The 23,532-nt window shown below is 36.5% G+C and overlaps 1 protein-coding gene across 9 annotated transcripts in view; it reads left to right on the forward strand.

Annotated features, from left to right (window-relative positions):
• Nucleotides 1–23,532, forward strand: part of LOC125746621 (transcription factor 4-like) — a 134,049-nt gene that overhangs the window by 56,263 nt on the left and 54,254 nt on the right. For all 9 annotated transcript variants that reach the window (XM_049020827.1, XM_049020830.1, XM_049020831.1 and 6 more), the window contains one exon: nucleotides 12,028–12,089. In XM_049020827.1, coding sequence (XP_048876784.1) covers nucleotides 12,028–12,089 — 62 coding nt within the window. The remainder of the gene's footprint in view (nucleotides 1–12,027; nucleotides 12,090–23,532) is intronic.

Genomic DNA, 23,532 nt, shown 5'->3' on the forward strand with positions numbered 1-23,532 from the left:
ATATTTAGCCAGTTTTTTGCAAACTTTGCAGGTACATTGTATGGATTAGGATCTGGACCTGGTCAAATTTTGGAACAAACTGCACCAAAACTGAAGCAACAACGCTTAGTGACAGCAGAAAGGATGACGTTATTAAAGGCTTATCCTTCTGGACAGGATCAATCTATTTGTCTTTCTTGTTACTCTACTCACTTGATCTTTAATGAGTCATATTAGCACTTCACAAAAACCTTTATAAGAAACTGTAACTGCAACAGCAGAGGGCAGCAAAATTGGAACTGCCAGCAGAGGGCAGCCAAGAGAGATAATGGAGCTTTCAGCTGTCATCTTGTAAATACAGATCTTTGGATCTTTTAAACACAGATGTTCCATGGATCTTTGCACAGGTGAGTAATTTTAGAACTCTGGGACGTGAGATGATTTTCTAAATATTCTATAATACATTTTCTGTAGATTGTTGTTCGCCAGCCTCAATGTTCATCAAATTGTTGTTGTTTGGTATGGATAAATGGCTTTGCTTGGTCCCCAAGCTTCTCTAGTGTTTAGTGTTTTGAGGGAACATTAAATTAACTTGTGCGTACAGTTTAATGCTATACAGCCCCTATAGGGCACTGTGTACACCATTGGTGTATCGGTTACAGTCCTTACTGTTTGGTCATGGAAAATGGTTGTCATAGTGCAAATGAGCAATACATACAATGTAAATATTTAAACATAAAAATAATATACATCACATTGTAAGACATGAACATTAAGAAATACAAAGATACAGTTGACCTCTTTGGTTGGGAAACACTGCACAAGCTGGCATGTGCAATAAATGAATGAAATTCAATAACTTTCACATTTGCAGTTGATTACAGTACTTGCAGAAATTGTATAGGTTGGTGAGTGTGGGATGAGTTGGGATGGTCAGAGCTGGGGATGCAGTTATCTGGGGAATATGATGCTGTTGTCCTGAAAGCTTCCCTTACTAAGGTTTTTATCAGGACCTGCATAGGCTAGTTTTCATTTTCTTCATGGAAAATCATAGATTATGTAACAACACTTCAACAAACTGTTGGGTAATTTGAATTATAGATTAATAATCGATATAATAAATGGGATAATGATACTGCTTTCAAGTCAAAAACAAACTATGCTATAATCAGTTAATGAATTGAGAATTTTTCCTTAAATTTTTTTTTTTAAAAAAGAACGAAACAAAACAAAAAACAGTGAAACTCTTTGCACAAATCCAAACTGCAGCCAGGACCCCTTAATTGTGATGCATTTCCTGAGTCTCTCTCTTACACCATCAGCCCTGCTCCAGTGCCATATGGTCTACCATGGAACATTTAACTTGTCAGATATAATGGATTGTCTTGGAAACAGATTTTTGCTTTAAGCACTCAACTCCTTTCTCGAATTTTGGTTTCGGCTGCAGGCTATGGGATGAAGGATCACGGTGTGAATGCACAATAGTCTTAGACAGTTGATTCTTATCAAGATAATGACCTATATGCTACTAAACTGTACTCTGCTCAAGACATTATCCTCTTTGGTGGCCCTGCCAGCGGTTTTGTTGCCATCGATAGATTATTAATATGTTATGCAGTTGCTTGAGATCCTGCGTACTGAAATGGTTTATAAGGAAAAGACCGTCTTCCTCCTCAGCTCCCAGATTAAATGAGCAATCTGTCATGTTCAGTGTCACTCTTTCATATTTGCTTTCTGAGCAGAGATGCCTTGTGACTGAAGTGTCATCATACTTTTGAACTGATTGGTTTTGTTCTGTTCGAGTCAGGATTTGGGAGGTTGAAACGACAAAGAATCATGCCAGGCATTGTGAAGGTTATCATTGTTGTATGGATAAAACATTGTTGTGCTTTATGTGCTAACTGGCCTTTGTCCCGCTGAGTCTCTGTGCTGATTGCATTTGGAGCACAGTCCCATTTACTTTAGTGGAAAAAAGGCTGTCTGTCTGAAACTTACAAGTCAATATTTTCACAAACCACTTCAAAAGTATTTTTAATGTAAGATATGGTTAAAGTGGACTGTCATCCCATTTTGGGGGATAGATTTTGTATCATTGTGTGCCAGTGTTAGCGGTTACTGAAGATGGATGGATAATTTAATAATGATCATCTCACAATCTAAAGATATAATACATGATTGACATGTTTATATACAAATATCAGCAGACTCAAACACTTTAATATCAGTATTATGAAGATAAAATCCTTTGCTCTTGTTAACAATGAAAAACAATTTTCTATATATTAAATTTAATGTCATAAAAGGTAAACATTTTCTTCAGGGCTTAGCAGTAATGTTGTGCGAGTTGTCCACAGAATATTCAATTTTTAATTGTTTTAATTATATTTTAATAGTTTGTGTAATTTTCCCTATGTCACTTGTGTGGTGGTGGGAATTCTGAAAGGAGGAGTTCACAGGCTAGTTCAGTCTCGAAATCAATCACTTGCATATCGGTTTTGCAGGGATACACTTGCAGAGATTTCCACTGTATGTACATAATTTCATTGTGTTGTGGTGCCCTGTGTCTGCTATTAATCTGAGGATGACCATGATATTCTACAGTTCACTTGCTTTATTTACATGTTTTTACTTATTAGGCAAATCAATTTGACCCTATGGTAGTATGTTTCAGCCTGATTTTTGAAGGGTGTAATTACTGAGGAAGCTTTGTGAATAGCCGAGTATGACAAAGGCATAAATAAATAATGTGCAGTCCTGGCCCTAGTCTTGAGTAGCCATGTTGGGTGAGCAGGTGAGTAGGGGGGTATGGTTTTAAGCAAATCAGGTGGAAATGCTCACATTTTGCCTGTGTTTTTGCTTTAACTAGTGGTGTGCTTTACTTGGCAGTCAGTGTGAGGCCGGCACAGGTTTGATGGGTGCCTGGTCTCCTGGAGTCGGTGTGCTCGCTCGCTCACTCCCTCCCCAGCAGCTGCAGCCTCCCCCCATCTCCAGCTGTTCCTGACAGATCACCTGCTCTCCCAGCACAAAGCCAACGCACACTTCCCCAATGAGAGTGCTGTAATTATTGAAGGAGGGTTCTTTATCATGAAAGCAGCAGAAGGTATTTACATATTAAACCCGAGTCTCAGGTTTGAAATATCTTAGACACCCTTTTAAGGAATTTTAATTAGTCTGTATTTTACGAAATACAAATTTTAACGAAAATATCTTGCATTTAAATAGAAGTTTTCATACGATTGTTTCATCTTTTTTTTTTTAATCCTAAAACTAGACAAAACAAGGCTTAGTAAGAAACATTTGAATTTTAAACCCAAAGGCAGGTGTGTGCTTTTTCTCCTTTACTTTGCATTCTTTTAGAAAATTCCGAAAGTTTTTGCTGTATATTATACATACATTTCTCACGTAGCCTAGCTGTAGACTGAACAAATAAAACAGTCCCCCATTAAACATTACGTTACATGAAACTGTTGTAAATCACTAGTATGTAGATCACTGTATCAATAACAAATATTTTTACTATTAGTAAAGTCATTTTGTCTTATGTTAAACTTTGATAAGCACCACAGACTTGAAGTGGGATGTGGACAATGTGTCAAATCTTAAAATCTTGTGCAGACTGTCCCCGACTATAATTTATGTATCTCACGACGACTCACACGTACAACCAAAGTTTAAAAAAAAAAAAAAACACACAATTTCAGTAGATCTATGTAAAACTAGCTTTCTGGTGGCCATATGCCCAGCAGCGCTATGCTGCCTATGCACATTCTACGTCGTAGAAATGTTGCAGCGGGAAAGTGCTGCACTGTATGGCAACACAACCATCTCAGTCTCAAATGCATCCCCCAGTCCAATTCTCACTCCTATAAATCAGAGCAATTATCCTGTTCCAGCATACATCCATTTTGAGGTGCGACCTGTCTATCGGAAAGGAACACAGTCGTAAGTTAGGGATAGTCTTTTCTGTATAGACAATAGTATAGTAATTTATAGTAAATATTAGTCATCTGTATTATGCGCAAATGGTAAATCATTCCTGATTTTAGTAGTCTATACATTTTTGTGGTCTTGACAGTGATTATGTAATAAAAGAAGTAATGTCAGTCAGAAGTCATTTTGACTGCATTGCAAAGTTCAAAATAAAAGTGTATTTCTTTTCTCTCTGTACATTCAACATAATGATGTGATGGCTAAATTATGTACAATATTTCTTAGGTAATTTCCAACATCCTACTTAAAAAATGTATTATAGAACAGCTGAATGGAATAGATTCCTAATATAAATTTACACAAGCGAATGCTAATTCTGCTAGCATTTGATGCTTGTGTAACATGGAGATTCTCACAGACGTGCTAGTGGAAATTAGCACCCAGTAAAAAAAGAATAATAATGATTATTATTGGACATAGTAAATCATGAGGCATCTCTTCAGTTTTACGTCACTGCGGCTTCCCAGGTCCTGCCTTTGCCAAGCTAATCCTTCTGCAGTGGAAAACCGAAGCTAGCTGGAATTCTGCTGTAACTAGCCTCTCTTTGTAGCACAGCAGGGGCATGGGCTGGTTCCTGTATGCAAGTGGAAAAACGCCACTAGTAAACAGGGCCATGTCAGCATGGTTATGGCCCAGGCACGACTTGGATACTGGCTTGCATACTTTACAATGGAAAACTTCCAATTCGTGGTATGGCTCAGGCACGGTTCGGTTCTTGGCGGCAGTGGAAAAGAGCCTATAATCACTAGCAAGAACGCCTTTGTGCCACAGTCTCGTAACTAGGTTATTTTTATGCATTTAGTGTAACTAATGACAATTACAGATATTTTCAATTTATTGGAAGAGCTGACAGGATGTAGCATATGAAAAGTCAAATTGAATTTTTCAAGGCAAAAGCATATGTACTGGCATTCATAAATAAACAGAATCCCAATAGAGAGAAATAAATGCAATTAATAATAAGTAAAATACATCCCGGTTCATATTATTAGATTTTGATGATACGAATTATAGGCAATCGCGTGGTCATGTTGTTGGTTTACCTGAAGTTCTCTGCTTTACAATGGACGTCGCCTTTTCCTGACTTCTCCAAAATGTTGTGTGTTACCTTCTCCTGAGCTTTTGTAAATATGCAGATTTTTTTCTCAAATATTTTTTGATAAACCCAGGATTTTGCATGAAACATTCTGTGCGCACATTTTGGGCAACTTTTTGTACGTATGCAACTTCAATAAGTGAGACCCCTAGCTTCCATACGACCTTGACTTTAACGAGTGATAGATGAATAGATGGATGAATATAATTGCAACAGATTATAACACAGTAAAAAGTAACAGTGCAACAATAGAAATGTTGCTGATATAGGTAAACCAACGGCTGGACTCACAGTACATTCTTGACTGGTGATAAGACACTCATGTTGACTTCCCCGTGGAGAAGACAACAGTCAGCATTCAGTACATCTCCATAGTACTTAAATAAAAAATAAGTTCTAGTATATAGCTTTTTTCTTCTTTTCTTCACACACCGAGTCATTCATTATGAGTGTCATTCATAGTGAAATTTCTGTATGCACTGCTTTACATGTGATGCCTGGCTTATGCATGCCTTTTATTGTTGAATCTGCCAGTTTTAAAATCACCAATTATTATTCCTGAACTATATGGAATGTTCATAGTGCATGCTACCTTTTGTTGAAAGCTAATACCTTTTCTTTCTCTTGTTTTTCCTGATGTTTACATCCGGAATCGTCTGCCATTTCATATTAGTTGTTCTCCTACTCCACATTGAAGTCAAAACTGCAAACTCACTTTTCTTTCATTGGCCTTTGGGGAGAACTAAGTGTGTAAATGAGTATGCAGTATATAATGTAGTATTAGACATTTTAAAATCATATAACAGTCGTATTAATCATTTATTTTAATGAGGGGTCCAGGCCCGTGCTTGTGCTTTGCAACCCATTGTTTTGTATATATTTCTTTATTATTATTCCTTTAATCTTGCATATTTGAAGCACCTTGGTCAGCGGTAGCTGTTTGTAAAGTGCTATATAATTATACTATAGTTTACTTAAGTATGATGATCCCCCACCCCCCCCATGCACGCACGCACGCACGCACGCACACACACACACACACACACACACGCACACACAGTGTTGCCTTGCTGTCTGGAGAATGAGTCGCATACAAGCCAAACCTTTTCCATCATTTGCATCCTTTCAAGCAATTTTCAATATAAAGCAAAAAAGCATAAAAGTCTGTCTGTATTATGTAATCAGTGCTCATTTTGGTGTTAGGCTTTTGTGAATGATTAGTATTTTTCTGTGCTGTATTTCACAGTGACACATGAATGGACACCACCATTTCTCATCGACGCATGTGCTTGGTGATACATATATGTTAAAAAAAACTGGTGCTTTGTTGTTTATAAACATTCTTTATCTTTGTACGTTTTACATTTTATTAATAATGTCAGAGAGAATTTTGCCAGCTCAATTCTGTAACCCAATAGGATTAAGTGTATTGGCTTGCTGTGGATGAAATAATCTGGTCTCCTGGCCTACTACATTTAATCCTTGCACAATTGGTAAAATTTCACACTGTTATATACATTGGTGTATTGGATGGTTGTTGCAAATACTGGATTGATTTTGGGAGAGGATTTTAAATGACAAACTAAGCTGACAAACTAGATTTACATCAGCATGATAATCATTTAAGCATCATTTTGACTAAGACTTTTGCCTAGTACACACACACACACACACACACATATATGTATATCTGTGTGTGTGTGTGTGTGTGTGTGTGTGTGTGTGTGTGTGTGCGTGTGTGTGCGTGCGTGCACGTGTTCTCTCAACCACATAAAATACAGTATTTTTTTCTTTTTGGCTGCCAGTCTTTTAGTATTTCATGAGGAACATTTGTTTAAATGGATGTTAATTTCCCCTAAATATATTGGTTTACAATGATTTTTTTTTTCTTTTCCTGCTACAATGTGTAAGCACAATTTCGGGGCTTTGACTCTATAGCTCTTTTGTTCAGAAACAGCTCAGCGTGGTTCAGCAGTGGCTTTGCTGGGATTTCCATGAGTTAGTCATTCTCCATGTCGCAGAAGATCTTTGTGTGTATTTTTAGCTCCATAATCAATGCTTTGTTAATTTGTTTAGGGTTGCAGTGTTAACAAAAATGTGCACAGTGCTTTGCGTATCTCTGTAGAAACCATTGTGTATCAGGTAATGTGAAATCATAAACTAAATCCTAAAGACAAAGGGAAAACAGGCAAACATGCTCTAGCAGATACTTAAACATTCCATGGTTAATGAAATGAAGAATAATCATCAAAGTTAAGAGGGCAAAAATTCTGGAAAAATCAAAATCGTATGTTTTCATAACTACAGAGGATTAAATATTAAATTATGAAATAAACACACTGACACAAGGACATAATCAAAACACAGATACCCAACCAGAGTGCTCCTTGCTGGGAGAGAAAAAAAATCTCTAATACCAGGCTTGTGCGTCTTTTAGTAGTTTTAGCCATAGGGCTTGGCAGAGCCACCATTGTCACATTGCCAAATAAGGAATCTGCAGTGCCTGCTGCATTTTAGTGAGCACGTTCCTTTCTTAAATATTAAAGAAAACACACAGATGCATACATGCACATGTAATCAAACAGAACTGTTGTTAAAACACATGTAGGTTAATGTTTACATAGAAGTGTTTCCAATGCACTTAGGCTCTTCAGTTAAATTAAGGGCTTGCATTTGTCGTATATATTCCGTATATATACTGGAGCATGTCGTAGATGTAGATTTACTCATTTTTTATCCTGTTTGTGCTATTTATTTATTTATCTATCTCCTGACAGGGCAGGAGTGGGAAGATAATGACGGCTGTTTTGCTGTGAGAATCCTGCTTAGAACGTAATCAAGCACATTCAAAAGAATGAGTCCTTGGCTGTTATAATGTTGAATGTTGTTTCTCTATCTATCTATCTGTCTGTCTATTTATTTATTTATTTGCTTGCTTGACTGTTTGTTTTCTTATATTAAGCAATCACAAACCAGTTTTAAAGGCACTTGGTACTAAATGGCCAGAAAAGCTGTGTGCTGTCGCCCTGCAATTCTTACTGATTTTTTATTGATCTACGTGCAAAACAGCTGACAACTTTTAGATGGGCATTGAGTTTTAATTTTTTATTTTTTTTAATGCTGATGTTGAAAGCAAGCAATGGCTCTTACTTGGTTGATTTTGTTTATTTGTGCACTTTAGAGGCAGGTCTCCATTCCTACTGTGGTTTTCCCTTAATACCTTTAAAGTTTTGGAAGGATGCCCATTGATGTCATGGAAACACATGAATCATTAACAATGATTCATGTCTATGCTGTTTGCCCATTCTCCCCCACATAAAATAGGAATACGTTTGTTTTTAACCCTTACTGCTTCCTACCATGTCGAAACACCATGTGTTGCGGGAACATTTTATACACCAACTATAGACTTAAAAATAAGGAGGGAAAAGGAAAACTGTATGTTTTGTATGTCTACTTCATCTCAAATTTCTAAGCTAAGTATACACAAAAGAAGTCATATAAATTATTTGTTTTGTAACGGATATATCTTTAACCATAAAATAGACAATTGTAATTTTTTTATATTTTTGTTTTTACCTTATTTCTCACCCAGGTTTTTTTTAATTATTATTTATTTTTTATTATTTTAAATTTTATGTCCTATGTCTTAAATTTAAAACTTGAAATAGTTGTGTTAATTTTAATATTTTTGGATAATCACCAAAAAAGAAGTGAGAAAAACAGTGGTAGAAATTTAGAAAATTGCCTGTACTAGTCACATGCAATTAATTTGAGAATTTCCATGAAGTGGAGTTTAAGGTAAAGCAACAGAAAGCTGCAGCTAAAAATAAAAAATGTCTGATCAAGGACAGATTTATTATCTTGTGAACATGATTGGGGTATATATATATATATATATATATATATATATATATATATATATATATATATATATCTAAAATTGGGGTATATATATGATTGGGGTATATATATATATATATATATATGATGTTCGGGAGGGATGACAGATATTATAATTTTTTTGTCTCGTAAAAAACAATGACTTTTCCAAAGATGGTTTTACCGTAAACACCATAGTGATTACATTAGGGGCATCTTGGCTGTGCAGCCAAGTCATGTCAGACAACCCACCCCTCAGTGAAAAACAAAATAGAATCTCCCTTATGACCTGAGGTCTCTGTGTAGCAAAGGCAAATCAAAATATTTGAATGGATTATAATAAAAAAAAAAATAATAATGATTGTGTAGAGGGGAAAATTGGAATTGTTCAGTATTTATATCTTTGACACAGATATGGCTAGCTTTATTTTTTAAGAATGTGACTTTGCCGCATTTACCGAAGATTTATCTAATTTCAGAAGTACTCTAACATGGGTACATGCTCGTATAGTCAGTAGTTACACATGGATTTTAAGATCTTTAAGGCCTGTTGATCTCTTGTCGTTTTTTTTTTTTTTGCAAAAAAAATATTTCTGCAACATCAACAAAATAGGCTCTGTTTTAATTAATATTGGGTTACTGAATGTTTGAATCAGTGGGTCAAATTTAGTTAGATTTTCAAGGTCCCCTCAAATGAATTGAATATTTACATAGCTAAAAATAACAGAAAATCTCAATGACCCTGAGCAGGATAGGAACATGCAATACTGAATGATCAATGGATGAATTAATATATTTATATTTATATAAATCGTGGCATAGTCCACTCTGTTTACAAAATGACAATGAATTATTTTGAATTTCACAGAGGAGCAGCCTTGTCTTTTTTTAACAGTAAAAATATGGCCACATTTTAAATATTTTCTGCAAAGGTGCATTAATTTGAGCCGAGTTGTTCTTGTAGTAATTTCAACTGACACCTGTATAGCGAAAAATCTCAGTGAAAGTCTAGCTTGCATTGGCATATGGGAATATGTTAGAAACAAAAACAAATCCCTGAAGTGGAATATTTAGCATTGTCCCATGCCTTTGCGTCACTTGTTAAATATTTCCGATGGTTTATTCTGTAAGTAGCTGTACAGCTGCAGGTACATTGTACTTTTTTTGTGGGAAACAAAATTTGGGGAATTTTTTTTTTTATTACAATGCTTGGAAAGTATTTCAGAAATAAATTAAATAAAAAATTTTTTTAACATTATTTATATCTAACACAGAAAATAGTAAGCCAATGGTTACTGGGTTTTGGTGATTTCCAAAGACAGCTGCAGTGTATGTGTAGTGCACCATATAGGAACATCCGCATTATGAATGAATGAATGAATGACCTTCCCTTACGTGTGAAGGGAAAATGCCCAGTATTTAATTAGTTTAATGAAGGTGCACATAGTATAAAAGGAACGGAATTTTGAACTTGTTCATAGTCTAACAGTATTGTGTAGCTAATTCTTGTCTGAAATTAGCACAATTTAAAGTGGTCAGAATGCTAAAATTAGTAATAATATACAATTATTAATTAATACACAATATAATACCTGGCATTTTGCGTCTTCTTGTTGCATGGATGAGTGTCATTTTCATGTTTCTGTTAAACATGCATCAAAATGTTGAAGAGCATGGCTGAATAACCTATGGATGAATTTTCTACGCATCTTAGAAATGCAGAAATATTGCTTCACTTTAAATTATTTGAAGTAGCCAAGGTTTTTATGTTGTTAACAGTTTATTAAAGTGTAAAATTGGATTCTTTAATCACACACGCATGGTAGATCCGTTTATGTGAAATTATTTAAATAATTTAATAACATATGTGTCAAACCGGCAAAAGATGATGAAGCAATCCCATAATAATAACCTATTCAAATTGCATGGGGTCTTGTAGGCCTAGTATTCACAAAGACCATTAATTCGTAATTATGTAAGATGCAAAATATTTGTAATAAAGTATTAATTACTAAATTAATTATAAAATAAAGGTGTTTAAAAAACAGTGCAACCTGTTATTATTTGATTAAAGCAATTAGACAATGCAGATTTATATGGATATAAATAAGCCTGCATGATACAAGATTGTATATGCAATTCACACATTGCAAGAACTGCAAAGCTGGGTTGAAATTATGCTTGAGTGATATTTCTTTCTACCGTCAAACGATCCAGACAGCATACCGCGGTATACAATATTTTAACAGTATTTTCAAAATAGATGTTGTTTTGGTATTTTGAAATCTTAACAATGAAATTAACCAGAAAAATAAATCTGAAATACCACGGGATGCAACATTATTGTAATATCAACCATCCATCCATCCATTTTCCAAACCGCTTATCCTACTGGGTCGTGGAGAGTCCAAAGCCCGGAAGCAATGGGCACGAGGCAGTAATATCAACCAAGCCTAGTTAAGATCAAATTTCACTAAGACATTTTCATTGTCATAAGAAACAAAGCAAGCTTTGTGATTTTAATGATTGTTCCTTTTCAGCATTAACTAATGTTTGTCGAAAAAACCGTCCACCACTGTTTGCCGCTGCTGATTTTGCGTAACTTTGCTGAGCCTATAATAATCATTTTCATCCTTTGTGATAAATATTGTAGTATTTATCGCAACAAAATCACAATCAGATATTTTTTTTCAATATCATGCAGCCCTGATAGACACCATCATAGGTGTCTTATTTCAAGTAGATTTTGGTAATAAACATAACTGCAAGAACACTGGACAACAAGATTAATCTATTTTAGCATATTCCAAAAATAGAGAAGCATTCTTGGTATCTAGATCACAGTAGAAGTGAAACAGCGTAAAGCAGAAGATTTGCCAGCTGCTCCAAGCTATAAGATCTTTGCATGTGGGCAGGTATATTTGTTTGCTGTTTAATATGGTGTACATTTTTTAAATGCAAAACAAACCATAACCTTGGCCTCCTATGTCATTTTTCTTAGTTTGATGTTTTTTTTCTTGCTGCAATGATAATTGATAGGTGACTGTTAATATGTGATTTTACATTTTTTTTCCATTAAGGTAAAACAGAGAGGACTTCATACTCATATGGAAGACAATCAAATTTACATGAGTGCCATCAGGTAAGACTAATTTTTACGATAAAAGAATGATATTGTTGAAATTGTGTACTGTTCCATGCTGTTCTGTCTATTGATTATTATTATTATTATTGTTGTTGTTATTATTATTATTATTTATTATTTATTTTGGATTCGATAAGTCGGTGAAAACAGATTCACATGACCATCTTTTGATGCAATATGACACATTCTAATTGTGGGCACTTCCATATAAGTCTTTGAATGAGGTATTTGTAATAATGGGAACATTGACAGCTGTATTAAAGTATTTTAATTCGCTAACTTTAAATTTTAATTTCACTTTGTTATCGAAGTATATATATTTTTTTTAAATCACATATTTTGTAAATTAAATATGCAGCCGATGAAGAACGATGATGGGATGTGGTTATATGGAAGTAATGAAAGACATCCTGGTGTAATGTGGCCCAGCGCAAAGCAGAGGGCTGCTAACCAAGTTGGAGTTCATCATTTTTTTATACCTGTCCTGTTTTATCCTGCTTACACTATGGCTAACAAACAAAAAATAATAATAGAACAAACTAGTCACAGTTAACTTTTCAGAAGTAAAGTACGTTTAATGATTTTGCAAAGTGCTCTTAAAAATATAGTCCCTATAAGGATAGAACATTTGATCCGGCTACTCGCTGGAAGTGGCAGGTCCATCAAGTTACCTTAGAAACCATCAACAGACGGGCACTTGCGTTTTGAAAACCAAGGTAAATTATGCTGATAAGAATGACATTAATTTATGACGTTAATAAATGATGTTAATTTATGAGTAAAAAGTGACCCAGGTTTTTATATTAAGATGTTAAGCTGCCAGAACAGTTAAACAAATACAATCAACACCCATAAAACAAACCTTTGTTTTTTTTTATTGAATTTTATTGCAAAATTTTGTTTCAGTTTTTTTTTTTTATTTATTCAGGTGGACATTGGAAGAACTGATCAGGAACATTGGTCTTTCGGACATTTTGTGATAATAGAATACAGCATTAGAACTTAAATGAAGTTAGGATATGAAAACACCAGTAAATAAAATGGAAAACAAGTGAAATATGAAAATAATTGAAAGTTTGTGATGTATTGACAATATAGACACCTTTTGGCATAGGACATACCCACATCAGTACAAGAAAGCTTTGATATTGCCTTCATTAAGTTTAGTTAACATTTTTTGTATATAAATTTTCATTCATTATTGTAGGAAAATGTTGTGTTTTACTAGTGTTAAATAGTAGTAGTAAATACCGTAGTGTCATAGTTTATTTCCCACGATATATGTTACAGTTTCTCTCATCCTGTTATGCAGATTCTATATATATATATATATATATATATATATATATATATATATATATATATATATATATATATGAGCAGTAAGCTATCTTGTCATTTATGAAAAATGATCTTGCTTAGAAATTAACCAGCTTGACATCCGATATGACAAAGTCATCAGAAATTTACTTGTCCAAAGTTTGAATGGTAGATGACAGTGTAGCTGTCGTGTGCCTGAAACTCACTTTGCCTGTTAGCGATATCCTATGGCGTACAGTAGCATTCATGTAGTGCAAGATTAAAAGAATTAATACATACGGTCCCCAGGTTAATAGCATCCAACATACGAACAATGCGTACTTACAACCGTGAAGTCTACTATATTAGAAGTTCTGATTAAATACAATTGTTCGTAATGATGATCGCATGCACTGCTTTGTGATGCTGGTGAAGATGTTGTGTGGCTTCAGTGGTTTGTCAGCTCAAGATACAGTACAGAACTATATGTAGTTCCTTTTATTATTCCTGTATAATTATTGTTATTAATAATTTTCCAACGTACCTGCAAATTTGACTTAAAGACATAGGGAACAGATCTCAAAACTGGAGAACTGTCTGCAAATTGAATTAACTAGATTCAGATGTATTTGCTTTAAAAGTCGTTTAATTTACACACTAGAAGACATTTCTTCTTTGACGTTTCACCTTTGCATTATTTATTAAAAACTTTTCCAATTAAAAAAAACATACTGCTATAAAATACACTGATTGCTACTACACCTGTAGTATTATAGCGTGAGGTCATTTCAACCAATGATGGGACATGAGTGATGTTTCCAAAGTCACACAGGTGTCATGGCTTAGCCTAAAATTTTGAGCATCTTTCAGTGAGTCGGATATCTGTGGTGTTAGTTAATAAAAGCTGTTATTTTCCTTGCCATTTTGCCCAAAATATTTTTCGCTTATTGATGATGTTTTGTGGGGAAAAGTGGCACATAATGCAAGCATAACAAATGTGACATATTTTAAGAAAAAAACATATATATTCTTATATATAGAATTATTTCGATTTTTGTCCATCCATCTTCCAGCCATTTATCCCAGACAGGGTTCTGGGGGAATAGGTGTGCAGCCTATCTAAGTCAGTATAGGGCACCAGGCAGGGGTACATCCTGGGTGAGGTGCCAGTCCATCACAGGGCACCAGGCAGGGGTACATCCTGGGTGGGGTGCCAGTCCATCACAGGGCACCAGGCAGGGGTACATCCTGGGTGGGGTGCCAGTCCATCACAGGGCACCAGGCAGGGGTACATCCTGGGTGGGGTGCCAGTCCATCACAGGGCACCAGGCAGGGGTACACCCTTGGTGGGGTGCCAATCCATCATAGGGCACCAGGCAGGGGTACACCCTGGGTGGGGTGCCAATCCATCGCAGGGCACCAGGCAGGGGTCCACCCTGGGTGGGGTGCCAGTACATCGCAGGACACCAGGCAGGGGTACATCCTGGGTGGGGTGCCAGTCCATTACAGGGCACCAGGCAGGGGTACACCCTGGGTGGGGTGCCAGTCCATTACAGGGCACCAGGCAGGGGTACACCCTGGGTGGGGTGCCAGTCCATTACAGGGCACCAGGCAGGGGTACACCCTGGGTGGGGTGCCAGTCCATCACAGGGCACCAGGCAGGGGTACATCCTGGGTGGGGTGCCAGTCCATCACAGGGCACCAGGCAGGGGTACACCCTGGGTGGGGTGCCAATCCATCACAGGGCACCAGGCAGGGGTACACCCTGGGTGGGGTGCCAGTCCATCACAGGGCACCAGGCAGGGGTACATCCTGGGTGGGGTGCCAGTCCATCACAGGGCACCAGGCAGGGGTACATCCTGGGTGGGGTGCCAGTCCATCACAGGGCACCAGGCAGGGGTACACCCTTGGTGGGGTGCCAATCCATCATAGGGCACCAGGCAGGGGTACACCCTCGGTGGGGTGCCAGTCCATCACAGGGCACCAGGCAGGGGTACACCCTGGGTGGGGTGCCAATCCATCACAGGGCACCAGGCAGGGGTACACCCTGGGTGGGGTGCCAATCCATCATAGGGCACTAGGCAGGGGTACACCCTCGGTGGGGTGCCAGTCCATCACAGGGCACCAGGCAGGGGTACACCCTGGGTGGAATAAATTGTCATAAGCAATTTAGAGATGCCAGTTAGCCTACCTACATGTCTGTGGACAAATGGAAGAAAGTGGAGCAGCCAGATAATGCTGCACTTCATGGACAGGCCATGCAAACCAGAAACACACTGAGAATGGAGGCAGAATTCAACTGTCCCCCTCCAGAGGTGCGACGCAGCATCGCTGCCCGCAGATCCATCATGTCCAGTGTGTATAAGAGAAAAAGGCATTTTGACATATAAGCAAACTGCATTAGAAGAGAACTTAAAAGGCCGGCATTCAGGTTCCTAATCATAATTGTTCTTTGTCATTTTAATTTCAGAAATATCATTTTTAATAATGTCGATTTTGAGTGGTGAATATTTCCATATTTTGTATTGTGATAAAAATAACTAGCTCCATATCCGTCTTCTCACCATGTATCCTGGTCAGAGTTAGACGGGAGCCTAGACCCTGTCCCATGCAGCGCAGGGTGTACGGTCGGGATGTACCTTTTACCCAAAGCCAGTTTCTCTTATACCACTTTTATCACATGTGTCTGTGCTTCTTAAGGCAGATTAAACTGACATGCAGCTCGTCAGACATCGTGCTTTTTTTGTTCAGTATACATTTACCTCAAAAAGCAGTAAATGTTGTTTATTTTTTCCCCAAACAAGTAATTAAACTGGAGACGTTAATCCCACTTAAATTTTTATTGTTATTAGATGTTGATATAGATAATATAGCAAATGTAAAAGTGAAGAAACATTCAATAAAATATACAGGGAGGCATTTCGAGTTTTGGGCGATGGCATGAAAACCTGTCTTCTTCTGGAAGTCTGCTGAAGTTAAGATGATGTTTATGTCATATGTATACTTTTGAGGTCTGGATGTGTGACATATAAATTGTAGTATTTTGTGCTTTTCCTGGGTCTTTATCAGTTCAGAAATTCTGTAGCTATAGTGCATTTGTTTTTTGTTTTTTTTTACAGGGAAATTTGCTTTTAGGTTTGGTTTATTAGTTTAGTTTTAGTTCATATTTATTTCACTAGCTTATTATTATGTGAAATATGGGATTTAATGAGATCAGCATTTTATTGAGAATTTTGGGATGATTGTGCACTTTAACCCTCAAAAGAGGGGAAAATTTCCTGGTACGTTTGGTATTTTATTGTTATATAGACCGTTACCATTTCATTCGCCGCACTTTAACCGTTCACATTTTAGTCTTCGAAGCAATTCTTTGCTTTGAGATCGAACAAAGCAATACTGCATCGGAATACTTTTTCTAGCTATTGATCAGCTTGGCTTTGCATATTAAAGCAATACATTTAAATGCCGTTTCCCCAACCACTGCTTAATGCAGCATCCGCTTTCCTGAAATGTGCTATTACCAACCTGAATGCTTTTCAATTCCCTTAGCCAGTCCAACTGTGTGCAATGGGCAATTTGCCTTTGCTGCCACATGGGCAGGATTTGGAAAGTTTGTGCCATTCTTTTCAGCTTTCATTAACAGGGCCCTTCTTTGTAATCAGTAAGTTGGCAAGCAGCAACTGGCATTTGCCTCATGGGAAATGTGCTTTGGTTGATCGAATATTCATGCAATGGTGCCATACCTCTCTCTTTTTACTTAAACTGATATTCTATTATGTTTAAATTTCTGCTTTAATATTAATATTTGTTATCGCATTATTATTTAACGAATTATTTTCTGCTTTAAGTGTTCTGTTCAGTGTGCATCTAGAGGTCAATTTGCATTATAAACAGTACAATATGTCTAATTTTTCTGAAATATTAATCTTTTTTCTCAGAAACAGCATGTTTTGAAATATGTCAGTAGTGGCCTGTGTCATTTGTTACCCCTCGCGTCTTCGCTGAACATCCTTAGCTTCTGTGATCCGTGACACTGTTAATCTAGCAGTTTTGTGACACTGATCTTCAGACGTGAGGACATGGAACATTCTGCTTAACTGGAACTTTCTTGGACATTTCCATCACTCAAAGAAAGTTTCAATTCAGTTGGTCTTTCTGCTTTGAACACCAGTCATCATGTTTCTTATTATTATTACACTAGCATATAAATTGTTTAAAGTGAGCATATTTATGGCAATTTATAAATCATACAACATGACAAATATGAATTAGAAATACTGGACTAGGCTGGACTAAGATTATCTGTTAGTCTTATATTAAAAACAATTATATAGTTCGTAGTATACATAGTGCAATCCAAGTTTAAATAAAAAATGTTGATATCGTATATTGCATCTGAAACTTCTGATTTATTATGACTTGTGAAGTGTTCTATAGACAGGGATTCAAAATGCCTGTGTGAAAGTGGGAAGGTGTGGCATTCTGTGAATGTGGAAGATGAGTTTGATCACTCTGTCTCCTAATTCATGTGCTTTTCAGGCATTTACCACAGGATTTTCTTTTTTGCTCGGCACATATTAGTGTATATTATTCATGCCAGATTTGCTGTTTGCCTTCACAAAACCCTCTCACCATTCAAGGAAGCCTTGACATGATTGCATGCTTTTTTAACACCCTGCAGCAGGTTAGTTGTATGTGGCATCTCTTGAAGTATTAAAACTGAATAGCAATACTTTCACAGTGTGTGTCGGACTATGGGTGTTGTGCAATACAAATGAGCCCTTTGGCTTCTGTGATTTCTCGAGCAAGCTGTAATTCAGGTGATAACCATATATCTGTGTGACAAACCAGCATTGGCACTCACCGTCAGTAGGGCTGTGTTACATTTAACAATAGCAGGGACTAAGAGGATTTCTGAGTGTTTATTTCCAGGATAAGGCTATCAGGTGACATCGCCTCCTTCTGACAGGAAGTGGCAAGTCACAGCGGATATATAAGACATAAAAATTCTGAATCCATGCATGCCATTTACCTGTCGCTTGTGATGTGTGCTGCCAAAGGGTTTTGTATTTCCACTGAGTTTCCCTTATATGTTTCCATAATGAAATATATACGTTTAGAATTCATTATCATTTTTTGAAGAATGAATATTGTGGAGGACAGTCAAATTGTGATGCTTCTTTTAAAAAGTTACATTATCTTTCAGTCAAATCATATCGGAGCAATTTTTAGCATTTGAAAAATCCTCAGAGATTAAATACTTTAGCTTCATTATTATGTAATTCAAAAAAATGCTTTCTGTATGATATTAATTTTTGACAGCTGTCTTACAAGTTACTATATGGATTCCCAAGTGAAGGCTTGTAGTAATTTAGAAACATCTGCTATCCTCAGTATTTTGTTTCATTATTAATTAAAATACTTGCCTAAACATGCAAACATACACACTTCACAAGGGTTTGTTTAATTTGTTGTTGTTCTGTGTTTTTCAATATTGCTATTCTTTTTTTAAAGCCTTAGACATTGTGTTAGTAGCTGAAGCAAAAAGTTTTTTAATGGAGTTTGAGGCCAAGTTGTAAAACAGGTATCAGTCTTTCTTGATGTGTGGAATCCTAATAGATGAATGATAAAAGTGATGCAGAGCTGTTTCCATTAACCCTTTCCCCTTTAGATGTCCTCACATCAAACAGCAGGTTTTTCTTTTCCTCTGCTAACAGCTGTTTGTGGATAGAGAACAGAACTGAGCTGTCAGGATGTGTCTTTGAGTCTGACTTTGTGGAGCTGCCACCCCGCCCACTTCTCAGAGGCTTCCTGGTGCCTGCATCACTAAAACATTCGTGATGTGCTGCAATATGTTGACTGTCATGTCAGCTAAAAGGGCTGAAAGTTTGCATTTCCAGATTTGTCCAAAATATATGTACCTTTATTTAAAAACATACAGGAACTGCTAGAGCTAGATTTTGACCATAGTGCGAGACTATATAGAAGGTCTGAAAGTAAAATGTAGCTACATCAAATGCTTTTATTATTATTGGTATCTATTATTATTATTATTGTTGTTTTTGCAATAACAATAAATCAAATAAGAACACATCACAGAGCTATGCCTTGTGACATTTTTACTACAGGGTAGGGGTTGCACAAACTAGTCGGTTAGTCCTCAAGTCAACAGTATGGATGCCTCATAGAATACGAGTAACGCAGAAGGTAGGGAATAGAGATTGAAGTAGTAGAGCAAATATTGAACAAGTGGAATTATTTTCATACCTCAATGACATTTAATGAATTAATAAATACCTTTTTGCTTGTTTCTCCTTATTTCGGAAAATTTAGCTGATAACCAGTATATTTTTCTCTAAAATCGCAAGTGCCAAAATTGATAAAAATTAGTTGTTTATCCTTCATTGTTTTGGGCTGGTAGTGTAGTTTCGTATGAAATTACATGCTCATTTAGCATAAAGGTCACAATTCTTATTCTATGGGAAAGCGATACATGAAAGTGGCCAGGAGCTACGAAAGTCCTGGGTTGAGATGGCCCAGGAACTCAAAATCAGGAACTACAGTAGGTTTGAATGTTCATGAGGAAGTGCCCTGCGATAGCGAGGAGGGGGCTTACAGGCTGGGTGTTACACGAGTTCCGTTTTCCTCCCCAGTTGTTATACCCACATTTCAGTTATTTTTCTTTCACACTAAAATGGAAGTTTTATTGTTATCCTTCCATAAATTGTTTCTGCTGGTTTCTGTTCCGCATAAAAGATGTGCGTATGAGCTGTCTGTTGTCTATATGCATTTAGTTTTGTGAATAGAGATTGGCTCATGTGGCAAAGCTTTCCTTTCCCCGGTGGCTTAGTAATGATGTAATCAACGATTGGTCGATGTCGACTTGACTTTCTTGATGTAACTGTTGACTGTAAAAAGTCGTGCAACCTCTAGTACAAATGCTGTTTAATCGCCTATTTTATAACAACTAAGTATGTTACATATGAGTTAAGACATGGCAAGCCATCTATTATACATTTTTTGACACTGCTGCGGAGTCGAGGAACTACCCGAGGCAAAATACGTTCAAAAATGTGTAATGTATGGAGTGCATTAACCGGCTTATACCACGGTTACCACAAATTTGGCTTACACATTTCTACTTCAAGGCATTATTTTGATATTCATGACTTGAAAATGTATTCATTAGTAGAATTACTGTTTAAGCTTGGGCGGTATAACAGTAACCCAGTATAATATGGAATTTCCAATCGATGAAACTGTATACTGAGAAATTTCAAAATAGCGAAATAGTGTTGCTATTTGCATTGTAATGTTTGCCTGTACCTCCGCACTAAGGAAACTTAATGTAATGTCTTGGCAGTCAGTTAATAACAGTCAAAATTTGAGGAATAAAGGGCTGGGATACCCTTGATGTGTCAGCAAGTTCCCATAATGCACGTTGTTCACGAGTCAGGGCCACTTCATCACACAGTTCCATTAGAATTGCTCTTGGCAGACTAAAACTAGGGATGTAGCACCAAATGTTGGGCTATGGATACAGTAGTGTTCCCTCCCCATTCCCCCTTTCCCTCCCCCATGCAGGCAGAGCCCCCCCCATCCAAGCAGGGCCCTGGTTAGTCAGGTCCACCATTACCTCCAGTCCAATGCCCATACTAAAATGCCGGAGAAACCACAAATCATCATTGAATGAGAATAATCATTGTGTTCCCTTCATATTCGGTCGCGCACAGCATCCTCTAACAAGCTAAATATGATCTAATGACACACAGGTGTATTTATACCTTTTACCTGCATTTCCACACATATTAGTAACTATACTTACTTTGGCTTTTCAGTACACATGCCTTTAACTTGGATTCTATGCAATATATATATATAAAAAGTTATTCATTTAAAACAATAAAACAACTGACTGTTAACTGTATATCAGATATAATACAAACGTTTCTTCATTCAACACGCGTGTCACCAAGCGTTAACTGTTAACTGTAAATATTAACTATAAATGGAACTTTGATACACATTTTGATCAGAACTTTAGATGTTGCTTTTTTCTGTTTCCTCCAAAACATTATTCGTAATTGCGTGAAGTTTTTAAGGATAGCATTTTCTTTATAAATCCAAAAATCATTGTATAATTGTCCGTACGTGTTTATTGTGTTTTCGTTCATACAAACCATTTATAAATGAGCTCCCTGGTTATGTTTCAGGCTCAAGGATCTGAAACAGTGTAGGACCAATCAAAAAGAAGTTGTCAACGTAACAAATGGGTTTTCCGGAATTCTCGAAATGGCTTGTCCGAGAGAATTCTGTGACTATGGTAAAGTTAGTTGTATATTCAATATTCCATCTTTTATCTTGCAATGATCTTGAGATGCACACTGACCTTTCCATGCGTGTGCGAAATCTTATTGATATATATAAAAAGAGGCCATCTTCTCTGTGACATGGTAATGGTTCAGTATTTTAAAAATGATATTAACTCTTACACACCCCTTGGTTTTCCAGATTCCTTTGTGAACTTTAATTTGAATATTCACCTGGGTGCTTCACATTCAGTAGGCCTAGCTGTCACTCTTAGTCACTGGTGGTGAATTGTCACAGTGCAATTGTTAATAAAGATGTATAGAAATACATAATCGGAAAATCAATTGGTGTGCTTTGTCCTTCATAGCCCAGTGCTTAAACCACATTTTACTGGACATGTCTATTTCATTAAGTTTTATAGTTATTAGTTTGTTTATTCTACCCTTTGCACTTCAAATGGTGTAATTATAGATGAACATAGATGTTGCTTTTCCTATAATATGTCAACACCTTTGTTTTCTTTCCCAACCACATACCCATGCTCTCTCTGTGTGTGTGTGTGTGTGTGTGTGTGTGTGTGTGTGTGTGTGTGTGTGTGTGTGTGTGTGTGTGTGTGTGTGTATGTGTGTGTGTATCTGTCTGTCTCTCTGTGGTCATGTATATATTACATTGTGGTGACCAAATATAACCACAGTGTATAACCCATATAACCCATTATTTTGTCCTTGTAGGGAAACTCAGTTTTATAAAAAAAAATATGTGAATGCAATCAAAAAATTTTAAATCGTCATAAGTCTTGTATTTAGTTTGGTTACTTATTGGTAAGTTTACGGTTGGGCAGAGGTTAAAGTTGTGATAGTTGGTATTAGGGGTTCCCATAGAAGTGAATGGACGATCCCCACAAAGAAATTAATACAAGTGTGTGTGTGTGTGTGTGTGTGTGTGTGTGTGTGTGTGTGTGTGTGTGTGTGTGTGTGTGTGTGTAATGGATAAATTAATTTTGGCTGGGTTTCGAAGGGTGACAAGTTTATTTAATGCTGAAAAATAAAAAGGGATTATGAATGTGAATAAAAAGACTAAGAATAATTACAAAAACCACAAAGCACATTTTTGGAAATTAAGACAATTATTGACATTTTCTTTTTAATGGAAATCAAACTGTACATGTGCATTTATGCTGTCAGTGATCTGCTGCCAGCATGTCTTTCTGGCTTTGGCAGCAGCTGCTGTTGTACTTTTGAATCCTTCATATTATACCATGAAAATAATTCTCTGTTTCACTGCATTGAAATACACATCCCTGTTGCAATCCATGCTTACATGATTGGTTGATCACTGCACGCAGCACACTTTTATGTGGAAAAAGTAATCTTGGTTTCAGTAAGAAAACCTGGCTCAACACTGATTGCTGATACTTAGCATCGTGATGCCGTTTACCTTGGAAAGCATTTGGAGGATGTTGCATGTGGAAAAATAATAAAAATTGAAGTTACCAAGACTTTAGCTGCAGTGCTTGTGTTATATATATTTTTTATATTATATATAGTGTATATATATATATATTGCTTTGTCAAACAAACTGTCCTTAGATTTGCAGTTATCAAACTGGAAGTAAATGAAGGTTGTATTGCTGATGATATTCTTTAGTTTGGGTATTTTATATAGAGTATGATTAACCTGCAAGTTCACCTTTTCTGCTACTTTTTCTCTTTGTGTCTCTGTGTGTGTTTTTTTATACAGAATATGATTAACCTGTAAGCACAGCTTTCTTTTAATTAAACGCAGTGGAAATCACAACAAATAATGCTTCAATATTTTGTGATAGTTAGGT

This window comes from Brienomyrus brachyistius, chromosome 7, assembly GCF_023856365.1.
Source record: "Brienomyrus brachyistius isolate T26 chromosome 7, BBRACH_0.4, whole genome shotgun sequence".
NCBI lineage: Eukaryota > Metazoa > Chordata > Actinopteri > Osteoglossiformes > Mormyridae > Brienomyrus > Brienomyrus brachyistius.